This window comes from Dendropsophus ebraccatus, chromosome 4 (genome assembly GCF_027789765.1).
Source record: "Dendropsophus ebraccatus isolate aDenEbr1 chromosome 4, aDenEbr1.pat, whole genome shotgun sequence".
NCBI lineage: Eukaryota > Metazoa > Chordata > Amphibia > Anura > Hylidae > Dendropsophus > Dendropsophus ebraccatus.
In genome coordinates, this window is record NC_091457.1 from 129,865,768 (window position 1) to 129,880,851 (window position 15,084).

A 15,084-nucleotide genomic window follows, 5' to 3' on the forward strand; every position below is an offset into this window, starting at 1 on the left:
CGATCACGAGTGGTTGTCCATATTAGAAAAAACAACTTTTTTTTTTCTTCCTAAAACAGTGACACACCTGTCATCAGGTTGATTATGGTATTGCAGCTCATCCCCATTCACTTCAGTGGAATATATATATTCTATGTGTATTATACATATGCATGCATATATATGTGTGTATATTAGAGTATAATATTTTAGAACTACACTCATGTGCTGTCGTTCTTTTCTGTTGCAGGAAGCAGAGAGACGGCATTCACCTATGCCATCAGTGCTGCAGGAGTAGTGAACGCAGTGAGCAGAGCGTGCAGAGAGGGGGAGCTGTCAACATGTGGCTGCAGCAGGGCAGCCCGCCCAAAGGATCTACCCCGGGATTGGCTCTGGGGTGGCTGCGGGGATAATCTAGACTATGGCTACAGATTTGCTAAGGAATTTGTGGATGCAAGGGAACGAGAGAAAATCTACCAAAAGGGAACCTACGATAACGCCCGAATCATGATGAACTTACACAACAATGAAGCTGGAAGAAGGGTAAGGAGCTCTGTTAATCCACTCGATTTCATGAATTGTTTTCCAGGCTTAGGTTCCACCTATATAAGATAATGCTAGGGCTAGAAAAATTCTAGGGACCTGGTAGCCAATATTTCTTAATGTTTGGCTCTGGGCTGGGCTGTGTCCTATAAAAGTCTTCAAGGTTCTGTATTGATTGTCAGCTAAGCTAGCTCTTCAATTCAGACAGATTTGATGTATTTTAACATGTTGGTTGCTCCTCAGCAACAGATTACAAGCTGCCACGTTGGCATTGCCAGTAAAAGATACGGTTTGTTGCCTGTGGTTAAAGAGGTTTTCCCGGGAAAAACATTAACGGCCTAAACTTAGAATAGACCCTTCTATGTGATCAATGAATATTGAAAACCCCCTCTAATAAACAGAGGGTCAGAGCTCGATAAGCTTTGTTGCCCTGTTCATAGTAATCCAGGTGTGTCAGCTCGTCCACACACCTGACATCTGTACATGGTACGGCAATTCTGCCTCATCCACATACCGGGGGGGGGGGGGGGGGGTGTAACGCAGACCCTATTTTTTTTTTCGCTCGGACAGACCATCAGTGCTTCCTCCCAATAAATCCTTTAGATGCAACCGGAGGAATTATAAAGGCTATTTTAGTCACTATGACTTTATATATAAAGGATTACATACAGTAGGAACATACAGTAGTAGCCTTGTGCTGCCCCTGTCATCCCATCAACCTAAGCCTTCGGGCTATGTGGTTTAACTCAAATCCCATCTTGGGTGTAACGTTTGCTAGGGTCCTCAGATGTGGTCCATATGATTCATGAAGATTATTCTGGTCACTTGCTTCACAGGCTTTGTAGGTCTTTGAGAACGACATGGCAGCCTAGTATTTCAGTGCTGTATTCTTGTTTTAGCGTTCAATGTAAACATACTGAATCTGATGCATTGGAAGTCTATGATGATCAGCTTTGTAGGTAAAGTTCAAGATCCTTGCTTGTTGTCAGTAGATTGAAGTATTATTGTTCACATCCGGAAACAAAAAATGAATAGAAACTCAATACTTTTCACTGAGTGTTTGCTGCAATATATCCATTTGAGGTACTCGCCTAATATACTATATCAAATACTCATGAAAGGAGACTGTGATGTTTCACTTTGACATTGACCACTATGAGGGCATGCTAGGATTTGTAGTTGGAGAACCATAGGGTGGGATAGGGTGCTCCGATATGGGCAGCACTAGGTCAGGAGGGTTTTTTTCTCTCAAGAATCTTAGGAGGGTATTTCAAGACACAGGCCATACAGTGAGCAGCTAGGAGGAGGCCACCATCCAGAAGATATTTTCTCAAGAATGAGCTACACTCATAGGGCAACCTTCCAACCTGGTTCATAGATGAGGAGTTCCGAGCGAAGTGACCCTCTGACAGCATTGTACCTAATAAGATTTATGGACATGGGTTGTGTTTCACGAGACAATCTCTTCACCTATTGTGGTAACACATTTTTTTCGGAAGACCTAGAAAATGACATGTCTGCTGGTGACATAGATGAGTGAGTGGAAAATCCACATCTTCTGCTTTACACAAAGGCTTCTCTCTTCTTACTGGACCCTGTGATTAGCACTTTTTTTATTGGGATTTTCCAATGTACAAAAGCAGGATATGGCAAGTTACCACGTATATCAGTGACACATCACATACAATTCATGGAGGTGGATCCTTAGAAGCATCACGAGACAAGGAAACAAGGGAGGTGGGGACCAGTGCAGAGCTATTAATGCCCCTCTCATATAAAGGGCTAAAGGCTGGACAGGACTGTAGTCTTTTTATCCCTTGGAAAGTGGGGGTGTTATAAAAAGACTAAACAAGTAACAATTACCTGTCCTGGTAATTGTCCTGTCCTCTCCTGGAGCTGCAGGTGCCACCACTCCCAGTCCTACACTGGTCTCCTCTGTCTTGCAGTTCCTGTAACATCACATCCCTACATGAACTGCCCACACAATCGCCGAGCTGTATAAAGGGTCTTCAATCAATGAGATCAGGGCTTGTTATCATGCGGTCATTAAAAATATCTTTTGATACTTTTGATACATCGGAAATGTCAAAAGTTATTGATCACAGCAGGTCTCACTGCGGAGACCTGCTGAGATCAGGAGATCTAGCTGAGGAATACGTCAGCAGAGCAATCCAGTTCCAGGCCACTCAATAATTCTGACCATGTAACCTCCCAGACTTACATGGTTTTAATTAGCCGTTACAGAGATATGGCTGTGGAGAGGATTGCACTGCTGTCGTGCTCTCTCCAGCTAAATCTCCTGATCAAGTTGAGTCTCAGCTATGAGACCCGCTGTGATCAGTAACTTTTGACATGCCTGACAACCTGTCAAAAAATATTAATGACAGGTACCCTTAAAGAGTCAGGCATTGAGGTGCCTACACAATCACCCCTACACTACCAAAATTCATTGTCTAGCCAGGAGTTGAATTTCAGAGTTGTAGGAGTGAGGTAGCATGGTGCCTTCCATCACATTTGCTCTGTGGTGTGCCCGCCTATATAGGCACCTTTGAGCTGTACACAGCATGGCATCTGGTTTACCAGGAAGGAATGTGGCTTCACTTTGACATTAGGTTCTTAAAAAGAAAAAGTTTATAGCCGCTCAATTTGAGTTGTCACTTTTCTGATCCTTGCAAATGGCTAACTATGGGTTTTAAATGGGTATTCCAGTGTATACAAATAAATTTCTTCTGAAAGTATATGGTACAAAGTAAAATTCCCAACATTAAGTAACTAAATCTTTTGAATATTTTCCCCACATAATCGCTTGTCACTTAAGGTAATAAACTGTAAATTATTTCTATCTAAAAAAACTGCAGGAAGTGGTGTATTCTTTCCAGTCTGACACAGTGCTCTCTGCTGCCACCTCTGTCCATGTCAGGAACTGTCCAGAGCAGGAGAGGTTTTCAATGGGGATTTGCTGCTCTTGTCCATGACCATTTCTGACTTGGACAGAGTTGGCAGCAGAGAGCACTGTGTCAGACTGGAAAGAAAACTTCAGTTCCTGCAGGACATACAGCAGAAGTACTGGAAGGCTTATGTTTTTTTAAATAGAAGTAATATACAAATTTGTATAACTTTTCGACACCAGCTGATTGAACAACTATCCCCCCTCCCAGGAGTACCCCTTTAATTTCAGCTTTCTGGTGGTCACACATGCTAAGTTGCAGTACTACCAGTTATAGGAGAATGAGCGATAGATTGGATCTAGGAACTAATATGAGATGTGCAGCAATGAGAGGCAAAGTATAATATAGTGCACTAGAGTCTCTCAATAGCCAGGGGAATACAAGTAGGTAGAACATCTTGGAGCAGATGCCAGCAGATGAGTCTTGCTACCCACACTCTAAAGGCCTTATTACACAGGCTGGTGAGGAGCAATTGAGCGCCATCCTGTCAGATCAGCGCACGCTTCCTCCTTGTTCCTTGCTCGCTGCCGGTGCTATTACTGGTGCTATCATAGAGCAATGACCAGCAGACCATTGTTATCATTCACAAATTTTTCAACTTTTTGAATGACAAGGATCAGCCAACATCAACTGATTGTTACCTTTTAACAGTAGCTGTTACAACAAGCGATAATCGGCCAAATACGGCCAAAAATCGCTAAGTGTAATAGGGCCTTTACTGTGCTAAGAGCACATAGTGAATGTGTCAAAAAAGGTGATTGTTTTTAGGATGTAAGATTAGTGCTGCTCGGTGTGTAATGTTCAAGTGTTTAAGCCAAACTCCAGAATACCCCTTTAAGTTTTCCTTTGTCTTAGCTTTTGTACAAGTTCTAATGATTTTTGAGTTTGCACAACATACAAACTCCATCCATATGTTGGCCTTGGGAATATGCTGCCAGGGAACAATGCTAAACACTTTGCCTTCTTCACTGCCCGTCAGCCTATCTGCCAATAGTAGAGCCCATCACTTGGTTTACGGGGATCATATGTTACCTTATGCCACATCCTTCTATACTTTGGGAATAACGTAATAATATCCTCTGAAGTACGAGGCAACACCTTCATTAGGAGGCACAGGACTTTTAGTTGATGCTTAATTTGCTCCACACTCCATGTCTGTTATAGCTGTCATTTCTGGCATAGCTTATAGTAAATCTGTCAGACCTCAAGAGGCCACACCACCTCACCAGTGGTAGAAAACCTAAAGGGGTAGTCTGGCAAAAACAAAAATTTACATTTATATTCATTTGTAATTTACTTTTCTTTAAAAAATAAAAATCTCAAGTCTTATCAGCTGCTGTATGTCCTGACGGAAGTGGTGTATTTTTTTCCAGTCTTACACAGTGCTCTCTGCTGCCACCTCTGTCTGTGACAGAAATTGTATAGAACAGGAGAGGTTTATTTAATGGGTATTTGCTACTGCTCTGGACAGTTCCTGACATGGACAGAGGTGGCAGCAGAGAGCACTGTGTCAGAGTAAAAGAATACACAACTTCCTGCAAGACACACAGCAGTTGAAAGGTACTGGAAGGCTTGAGATTTTTAAATAGAAGTTAATTACAAATCTATATAACTTTCTGATACCAGTTGATTTGCTAGAATCCAGGATTAGAAAAAAAAACAGCTAATTTCTTGCAAAAACAGCGCCACGCCTGTCCCCAGGTTGTGTGTGGTATTACAATTCACCTTCACTTTAATTAAACAGAGCTGCAAAACCATACCCAAACTGATGACAAGAGTGGTACTGTTCTGTAAGAAAGTGGCCATGTTTTTTTTAAGCCTTGATTTAAACCCTTTAAGGTAGAACAGTAAAATTCATAAATATTTGTGTTCAAATTTAAACTAAAGGGGAAAAAAACAACAAAGGAGAACTTGACCCAAACTTATAAATCATCTCCAGGATTAAAGGACTTTGGAGAAAAATGGAGTGAAAGAAACTAGATAGAGATGGAGAAGTGGAGATAATTTGGAGGAATAACTCCTAGGAAAGGTTTATTGTGAGGTGATCCTTTTTTTTTTTTTTTCTTCCCGAACTCAGTTGGGGGGGACTAGTTTAGTGGTTAAGGCACTGTAAATTAACGTCGCTGCAGCCTATGCCTGATGCTGCAGCGACGTTAATTTACTATTCAGGATTACACAAGCGCAGGACCTGCGCCTGTGTCATCCGCAGCGGGTCCCGGCTATCAGCACGCTCCCGTGCTGAGTTAACCCAATAGATACAGTGGTCAGCACGACCGCAGTATCTATACGGCTTCTGACAGAAAATTCTCCCTCTACAGAGGGAGAATTCTCTGCCCCCTATCCATCGGGGCTCTGCGAAGTGATTGCAGAGCCCCGATGGTAGCCGTGGAAACCTGAAGCCTCAGGCTACGGAGGCCAGCAAAGGGGAGGGAAGGCTGGGCGCGCGCCCATGAGCTTTGCGCGCTCCCCTCTCTCTCCCCTGCTGCTGTCACAACAGTAATAGCATCAGGGGACAGAGGAGAGGTGGCAGACATAGGGACATTAGCTTATGGGATCATTATGATCCCATATGCTTATGTCCTAAAATGACCTTGGCATTGAGGAATCAATAACCCCAGGTTGTGAATGGGTTAAGATTCCAGTGATATCCAACCCATCAGCTACAACATACAGCCCTGCAACTGACATGAGGGGTCTCTCTTCCCTACTAGAATGCTATGTGGTCAGAGGCACCTCTTGACGAACTTAGGTCACCCCTGTATCTGACTATACACCTGCATGAAATGTCAGAGAAAATGGGTGTGCACGATCTTTCTGGAAACGGCAAAAGTTAGCAATTTTTAGATGGATAAGGACTGATATCTATTAGCGGACATCTGTGTTGGCTCCAATCTAGCCAAGCCATGGCGAGCCAAGACATGGAGTTTTGGGATGGCTAAAAATTCCATCCAAGGCTTTTTGGGTAGAGTTCTGCTATTTCATTGCAATACTATCATTAGGAGTGTAGTGAAAAGTGCCTTTTATCATTAATTCTTTCTTTATTATTTGTATGTTCTTTTCAATGTTATACCAAGCAGGAGAGATTTTCTTTATAACCTATTTGTTGGGAGACCAAAGTTTGGACCTAACCAGTCTGACTTTTATGAAGGTCTGAATTCTAGGTTATTCCCATTCTTGAACACGCGGCTAATCCTCTATTTGATGATAAACAGCGGCCTCCATAAAGTTTAATAATTCATCTCTATAAAAGCAGTAAAGCGGCAGTATAGTTTGTGAAACCAGCAGAGCCTTAGCACACTGTCCTCTATAGGTAGATAATGTTGGCTCTCTGATTGGAGAAACCTACACATTAACCTGTTAACAACCAAGCCTGTTGATCCTTCAGTTCCAAGCATGGGTGTCTTCATCATCAAATTGTTATTTCTATGCTGACGTGGTGATAAGAGGACTGTTTTTTGATTTTGGTAGTATAATTTTGTGGGTACATAAGTTATAGATTGACATTTTTTTTGAGGGGTTGCAAGCTTCTTCTTTTTTTTTAACTGTATACTTTAATTAACTTTTTGTTATTTTTTTATTTATTTTTTTAGGTCCCATTAGGGGATTTCACAATGTGATATTCTGGCAATATAATGCTTTGATATACTTGGTGTACTAAAGCATTACTGCCTGTATAAAATTGACAGACAATTTATTGGCATGGTGTATAGTCATCACAGGCCTCGGGGCCTTTGTTACATCAGGCTCCCATAGACACCCATTGCTGGCCTACAATAGCATTCCCAGGCACTGAACAGGGCATAGATGAAGCTCACTCCCTAGGTCTCGTCTCCTATAGACCACTGTCAATAGTTTTCACAGCATTTAAATGGCCAGAACTGGAGATATCTTTGCTCCTGGATGTTGCAACTCTGTTCAAATGAAGTGAATGGAGCTGAATTGCAAATCACACCTGACCAGGACACAAGAGTGGTGCTGTCTCTGGAAGAAAGTGGCCATGTTTTTCTTACTCTGGATACCTCCCTTTAACCCCTGCCCCGTTGACTAGCCCCTATCAACTCCATTCTATAGTCCCCAGCTCTTCTCTCTGCTGGAAACATATTCTATAGTAAGTCTATGGAGCTCAGTTCCTACAGCGAGTAGGGGAGAAAAGTGCTCTCCTGCTTCGAGACATGGAGACAATATGTTGCTTCTTCAGTGTGCAGATGAGCAATTCTACATAGCAAAGCCTTCAGTGATCGTTTTACCTGTATACGTGTATACAGGAAAACAGTTAAGGGCTATGTTCTGATATTATGATAAGATTTTGCGGCCGTCATTGCTAACGGCCATCTAAAAGATGTCTAATATGTACTAATGATGGCCGTCTATAATGTTTGTGATCATTATAGATCACAAACAAACGGCAAATATCTGACATATTTTTGACAGCCATCAGCAATGGCGGTCGCAAAATTCCGTAGTGTGAACTTGGCCATGTCTTCTAAGTAGGGGTGGGGAGTGGGGTGGACAAGACTACGTTTCCCACAGGTTTAGCCAGCATAGATCGGATGACTTGGGACATGTATTTTCTCTAATGGTCTAATGGTAAAGTCTTTTGTAATTACTGTATAAACACTATGACCAACCATAGGAGAGGGAGTGGGGGGATGGACAAGACTATATTGGCCACAGGTTCATCCTGTATAAACACTATAACTAACCAAAACCTTAGACATAAATTCTTGTTCTAACAAACTGTGATGGTTCTTTGGTATCTTTTTGACCAAAAACAAGCACATTCCATAGACTTGTAAATCATTCTGCTATCTGCTTTGTTAGTATTGGGATACCATGGGCAATTCCTGTGGCAGCTGTCATTGAGTCAAAAACTCTTGTCTACTAGAGTCTCTGGTTTGGATCATGTTTCAACACCCTTTAAGGGGGCATTTACATATCTGCTCTTCTGGGGGGGGGGGGGGGGGGGGGTTATACATTCCCTAGGAAAATTACTTGCTAGTTGGGTCTCCTCCTTTTTGTGAGGGTGTTTATATGTTTAGTATGGAATGAATAAAACTTGATGCTAGACGATGTGGTGAGGGTCATGTAAGGAAATATTAATATAGCTCGTAGTTGACCCCCAGCAGATGATACTAGTACACTAAAGAATTTCTGTACATAAACCTATAGCTATCCCTAGCATGAGGTCAGGGACAGAAATAACTTGACTGCTAAATTTAAGGACCGATTAGTCTATGTCTAATATCACGTCTGTCTGTATGCTTTCTGAAGTTGTCTAGAGCCACAGCACTAATCTTTTATATGTCTTTTTACAGGCAGTAAGTACTTTGGCGGATGTGGCCTGCAAATGTCATGGAGTCTCTGGTTCTTGCAGTCTTAAGACTTGTTGGCTACAACTAGCTGACTTCCGGAAAGTGGGAGACTTATTGAAAGAGAAGTATGACAGCGCCGCAGCCATGAAACTCAATAGTCGAGGCAAATTGGTGCAAGTCAACAACAAGTTCAACTCTCCGACTACGAACGATCTGGTTTACATCGATCCAAGTCCGGATTATTGCGTACGCAATGAAAGCACTGGATCTTTAGGAACCCAAGGAAGGCTGTGCAATAAAACATCAGAGGGCATGGACGGCTGTGAGCTTATGTGCTGTGGTAGAGGATATGATCAGTTCAAAACAGTACAGACTGAAAGATGTCATTGCAAGTTTCACTGGTGCTGTTACGTCAAATGCAAGAAATGTACCGAGATTGTCGACCAGTTTGTATGCAAGTAAGACGCAAAGGAATTGACTATGAACAATATTAAATATCCGCTTTAATTTATAGAGGTCACTTAGGAGTTGCAAGCAGATAGCAACTGGATCTATTTTTTTCTTCTTCGTATCACACAGCCTCTCCTTGGGAAAAAAAAAAAGAACAAGTAATAAAAATGAACTGAAAATATTTATTTACAAAAATCAAAGACACTTTTTTTTAAAGAAAAGTATATAATTAGATAAACTAAGACTGAAGCGCTCGGGATTTAGAACATGTATAGTAGGTTTATATGGATGAGAGGGGAGCAGACGGATGAAGACAAGCTGTGTTTTTTATATATTAAATAAAAAAAAGTTGTTTTAAATGGTTTATGGAGAATTCACTCCAAAAAGTTTCACAGTTCAGCAGTTAGAAGAGATTTTTTTTTCTCTGACATTTTTATTTTCATATTAGGAACTACTATTTGTTGTGTGATACCTCTGGAGATGTTGGGATTGCACTTTGTATTCTGCATAAATTTTTATATGTTAAGTTTAAAATATTCATGCAATTTTTTTAGCGGACATCATACCAATTCAGGCGTTTTAAATTCATATGGACGTATTCATTCATTATACTTACATGGTTCTAGGAATATACTGGTTAACAAGCAAACTAGTAGAAAGTTATTGATGATCGGTTTTACCTTTAGGATCTATTTTTCTAAAAATGTTGTTTCCATCATGCTGACCCAGTCATTGAGAAAAAAAAATCATATCTTGTGCTGTATTTAGCCATTTTAAAGTACTACATGAGCTAAGCCATTTTAATATTGCAAAGTCATTATATGCAGTTTTAAAGAACGAGTCATACTTCTACATACTATTAATCCTATACACTAAACTTTTTACATGCAATATGGTTACATTTATGGGAAATTGTGGTCTGCTGTTTTCTATTTCAAAGCTTCTGTGACTATATGTGTATATATAACCCTAAATACTGCCAGTAATTAAATGTATGTATTTATTTACACATTTACCTAGGCAACGCTTCCTTTTTTATTTCAAATCAATATTTTGGATTTTTTTTTATTTCGAGGGAAAAAAAATCTAATTTTTGCCATTTTCTATTGATACGTTTTACAGAATCTTAACACTTTTGGTGTCAGGTTTCAAAGGGGTTTGTTCATAATAGGTTAAAGCAGATGGTTAAATGGTTCATGGGCTGTAGGGTAGAAAGGAGAGTCAGAGGTACTGTATTAAGGGTGGGTGTCCTAAGATATGATGCACTTGAAACAATTTTTTCCCCCCTTTTTGGAAGGGCATTTTAGAGTCTACTATAAAATTAACTAATAAAAAGCCCCATAAAGTCATCAATTTTGATGAAACAACTTTAAATAAATTTTTAAAGCTATCAGATTTTTTTTCCCAAAAGCAGCAGCATATTTTTCCAGTCAACATTTTTTTTTTTGTTCATACGTAATTCACACTTCCGCGTTTAAAATATTATTTGTCATTTTTTTAAAACAAAATTTAATCTGTCTTAATTTATTACCCATACTTACCACAGTCTCTGTAGTAAACTACAATAACATTAAATTTCACTAAGCACTAATGAAATAATGGTTTGGATTTATTACGCAAAAACATTCATATTTTTATATATATTTTGACTGCAAGATTTTTATTCTTGAGTATTCTTTTTTTTTTTTTTTTTAAGAGCAAACGTTACCAGTCCAGACTATTCATTTTGAATTATTTAATGTAAAATATTTACTTGTCCTTGAGAAATGTAAATTCTATGTTTTTTTTTTTCTGTATATTGTACATGTAATGTACATATTTTGCAGCCCTATATGATTTGTATATTTCTCTGGTTTAAAAAAAATCAACAAAAGGAACATGGCAATTGACACCATGAAAGACAAAAATATAAAATAACAAAATAAAAAAAGTGATACTTTTATTTTAAAGTGGTCTGATTGAACAATTCAATACGCAACCGTAAAGTGTGCTTTAAGCTAGAGAAGTCTTATGTCTACATCTGAAGCAAAGCTAACATTCTGACTTCACCAGGTTTGGAAGAAAGGTCAAGGAACCAATATTATTTCAGATGTACATAATTAAAATGTTTGTATATGAAGTTTGCATACTTTTTGGCTGCAGTTGGGGGACTACACATCACTGAAACAGGATTATAGCTTCTCGCTGATTTAAGAAAAACATATGGATGTAAAGAACGTTTAAAATTAGAATAATCCATCACATTGGTTGAGTAAAATTTAATATAATAAAAAAATTGCAAGATTTTTTCTTTTTTTTTACATTTAAATAGTTTGAACTCATTGTAAGTTTACCATGAGCTCAAATCTATAACTGTGATAAAGAGAATATTGTAGGCTCTGCTATTTCTATTCCTTTGTCTTCCGTGTTTGCAATAAAATTGCAACTACAAAACCTTGCCTTTGGGAATGTGCCCAGAAAGCACTAACAAATGAATATACTGGGGCTGACGTTTGGGGGAAGGCTATAATTATGGTCAATGATATCTTTGTTAAATAGAATGTCTATACTCCTGTTTTGATTTTTACTATTTTAGTTTCAAGGTTCTTATTTCTACATAAATGTTCAGTAGTATATTTGTCCAATAACGTGGATTTATTTCCCCCCAATGGTCAATGGATTATGGACTATACGGAATAAAAGAAAAGTAGAACAAAATTTTGAAAAGCTATATTAAATTTTTCTGCACCCTCTGCATTAATTTTTTATTTTTTTTTTAGCATTAATGCTTTTTAACACAAGAAATGGCAATGCAGCCAAATGGCACATTTAAATTTAGTCAAGATGAAGCAGTTGTACGATTATTTATTGTAGGAGATATCTAGCAGTTCATTTATTATACATAACAGCCTACAAATCTGCTTTTGCTAATTTTTATCTGTGATTTGTTTTCTATATTTTTTTTTCCTCCTGGATTTTAGGAGGGGAAGAGTAATATTTTTGATGACAACAATTTAAAGCTGATGCTATAAAATGTGAATTTGTGAAAACGGAGGGCTCTTTATGATCTGTGACACATCTGTGTGTGTGTGTATGTGCTTGCCTAGCCTTCTACTAGGTGAGATCCTAGCAGATTAACCCCTTAGATGTTATGATCAATAGCTACTGCGACATGTAACTGGTTAGAGGGAGTGCCGCCTTCAGCCCTTCTACTGATGTATGGAAGATAGAAGAGATCAAGCAATTGCAATGCGTGGTTAGGTCCCTTGGACGACCCCCCCCCCCCGCGCCAAAAAAAAAAAAAAGGGAAGAAAAATATATATTTTTTTTTTACTATTTGATATTGATGTATCTCTAACAACCTGAACTAAAAAAAAATACCATGTAAACAAAAAATGGTTAATTGCTTCTCAAACAAAGAGAATCATTGATTGGTGGGAATCTGATTGTTAAGAACCCCATGGATGGGTAAAGCCAGGCGGCTGAGCAGTGGATCTTCCTGGTTTGTGATCAATGCAGGAGACAGGACCAAGTCTGTCTATTGTTTGGACAAAGTGGACTTGAAAATGCTTTGTATGCACTTCTCCTCGCTCTTTAATTTAGAAAAATGAATAAAGAATAACCAAATACATACATTTGGCATCTTAGTTACTGTCCAAAAAAGTTAAAAAAAAGTTTTACTACACAAATCATTTTCTAAAGTGGTTTCTTTTAAACATACTATTTGTCCTGAAAACACCATGAAAAATGCTTTTTAAAAGTTGCTGCATCCTTGCAGCCTAAAAAAATGTACCCTGAAAGGGTTAAATGATTGCAGAATAGTCAGTTAGTCTGTGGTATTATATTCCAGCTGCTTTCACAAGTCCTGGCTATAAAAAAAAGAGATCAGCATGGATACTGAATGACCAAATGATAAACTGTCTTGCTAAACTCAGCCTTTTGCATTCTGATTTAACTAGACAATGTCTGATCACCTGTGATAGCTGCTGCATGCAGGCAGGGAATGAATGGAGATGTAGTTCATGCTTCCTTAGCTGGACCTATACAGAAGAATGGTGACATTGGTGGTGTTGGTCACGTCTGGTGTGGTGGTGTTATCCAGTCACAGTATGGCGGTATTGGTCAGGTCTGATATAGCTGTGTTATCCAGTCACAGTATGGCGGTATTGGTCAGGTCTGGTATGGTGGTAGTAAATGTGACGCCTGGATTTATTACCTATTAATCTACCAATCCTGTGGTGAGAATTTCCTTATATGCAATATGCAATGTGTTTGTTTTAAGTAGTTAAAGGGGAACTCCGGATAAGAAAAACTTGTTTTCTATTAAAAGTACATTAAAAGTTAAATATATGTGTCTATACAATGTATTACCGAACCTGTACGGTTCTGCCACACTGGAAGCTGATAGAAATCCAGGAACTGAAAAAAATGGCCCCTGTGCAAATCCACATTGTCTCCTGCTCCTTCTGCTCTCCCACCTTAGGAGACAAATCTTCCATGCCTCTGTCTCACATTGTGTGTGTTTGCTGATGATGCAGACAGGGGGCAGGGCGTGATGTCACAGGAGGCTTGGCTGGATCCCCCGATCCCCTGAGTGATTCACTATCTCTGACCGGCCAGACGCAGGTGTTGCACTGATTTCTCTGATTGTGCAGAAGTGTGCAGTGAAATTAGGGCTGTGTTCACACATATTGGAGTGTGATTGCAGTACTGCAGCGTATTCACAAAAATGATGCAGTAACAGTAAATAATGCTAAATGGCAGAGAGGATCAGAGCCTTATTGTGGGGCTTAAGTTTAAAGATAACAGATGCTTGATCATAATATATGCGTGGAAATGAAAAGAAAAAAAAAAATCTAAGTTTTTTTTACTTTATTCCAATATCAGCGTTACAGGTAGAGAATACAGTGTGCTGTGTGGTGTTACAGGTAGAGAATACAGCGTGCTGTGTGGTGTTACAGGTAAAGAATACAGCGTGCTGTGTGGTGTTACAGGTAGAGAATACAGCGTGCTGCGTGGTGTTACAGGCAGAGAATACAGCGTGCTGTGTAGTGTTACAGGTAGAGAATACAGTGTGCTGTATGGTGTTACAGGTAGAGAATACAGCGTGCTGTGTAGTGTTACAGGTAGAGAATACAGTGTGCTGTATGGTGTTACAGGTAGAGAATACAGCGTGCTGTGTGGTGTTACAGGTACAGAATACAGTGTGCTGTATGGTGTTACAGGTAGAGAATACAGGGTGCTGTGTGGTGTTACAGGTAGAGAATACAGTGTGCTGTGTGGTGTTACAGATAGAGAACACAGTGTGTGGTGTGGTGTTACAGGTAGAGAATACAGCGTGCTGTGTGGTGTTACAGGTAGAGAATACAGCGTGCTGTGTAGTGTTACAGGTAGAGAATACAGTGTGCTGTATGGTGTTACAGGTAGTGAATACAGCACGCTTTGTGGTGTTACAGGTAGTAACTGTGTGCTGCAAATAATTCAGTAATACAATGAAACTGCAATGTGTGAACACAGCCTACTGCAACACTGCAACAGCTTTGGGCGGGGAATAAGCAGGGTGGAGGACTGTGATGAACAGCTGAGGGAAAGCAATGCATTCTGGAACCTGTAGTACTGTGTACAACTGATAAATCTGGAAGTACAGCAACACAAAACAGAACAAACCCCCCCAAAACAAATGGATTTTTGGTAGTTTCAAAAATGGAATAGATAGGTAAGTAATGCTTTATGCTTCTGCAGAAGTTTCATTTTTTTTTAACCTCTACCTGGAGTTCCCCTTTAAATACTATGAAAAATGTGATTCAGACAATGTTTCTACATTGTAGAGAAATGCATGTGGCTGAAACCAGGCTCCCATTTCTTCCCCAGTA

The 15,084-nt window shown here is 39.5% G+C and overlaps 1 protein-coding gene across 3 annotated transcripts in view; it reads left to right on the forward strand.

Moving 5' to 3' along the window:
* Positions 1–11,181, forward strand: part of WNT5A (Wnt family member 5A) — a 22,419-nt gene extending 11,238 nt beyond the window's left edge. For all 3 annotated transcript variants that reach the window (XM_069967013.1, XM_069967014.1, XM_069967015.1), the window contains exons 4-5: positions 230–522; positions 8,786–11,181. In XM_069967013.1, the coding sequence (XP_069823114.1) occupies positions 230–522; positions 8,786–9,244 (752 nt within the window). In that variant the 3' untranslated portion in view covers positions 9,245–11,181. The remainder of the gene's footprint in view (positions 1–229; positions 523–8,785) is intronic.
* The last annotated feature ends 3,903 nt before the right edge of the window (positions 11,182–15,084 follow it).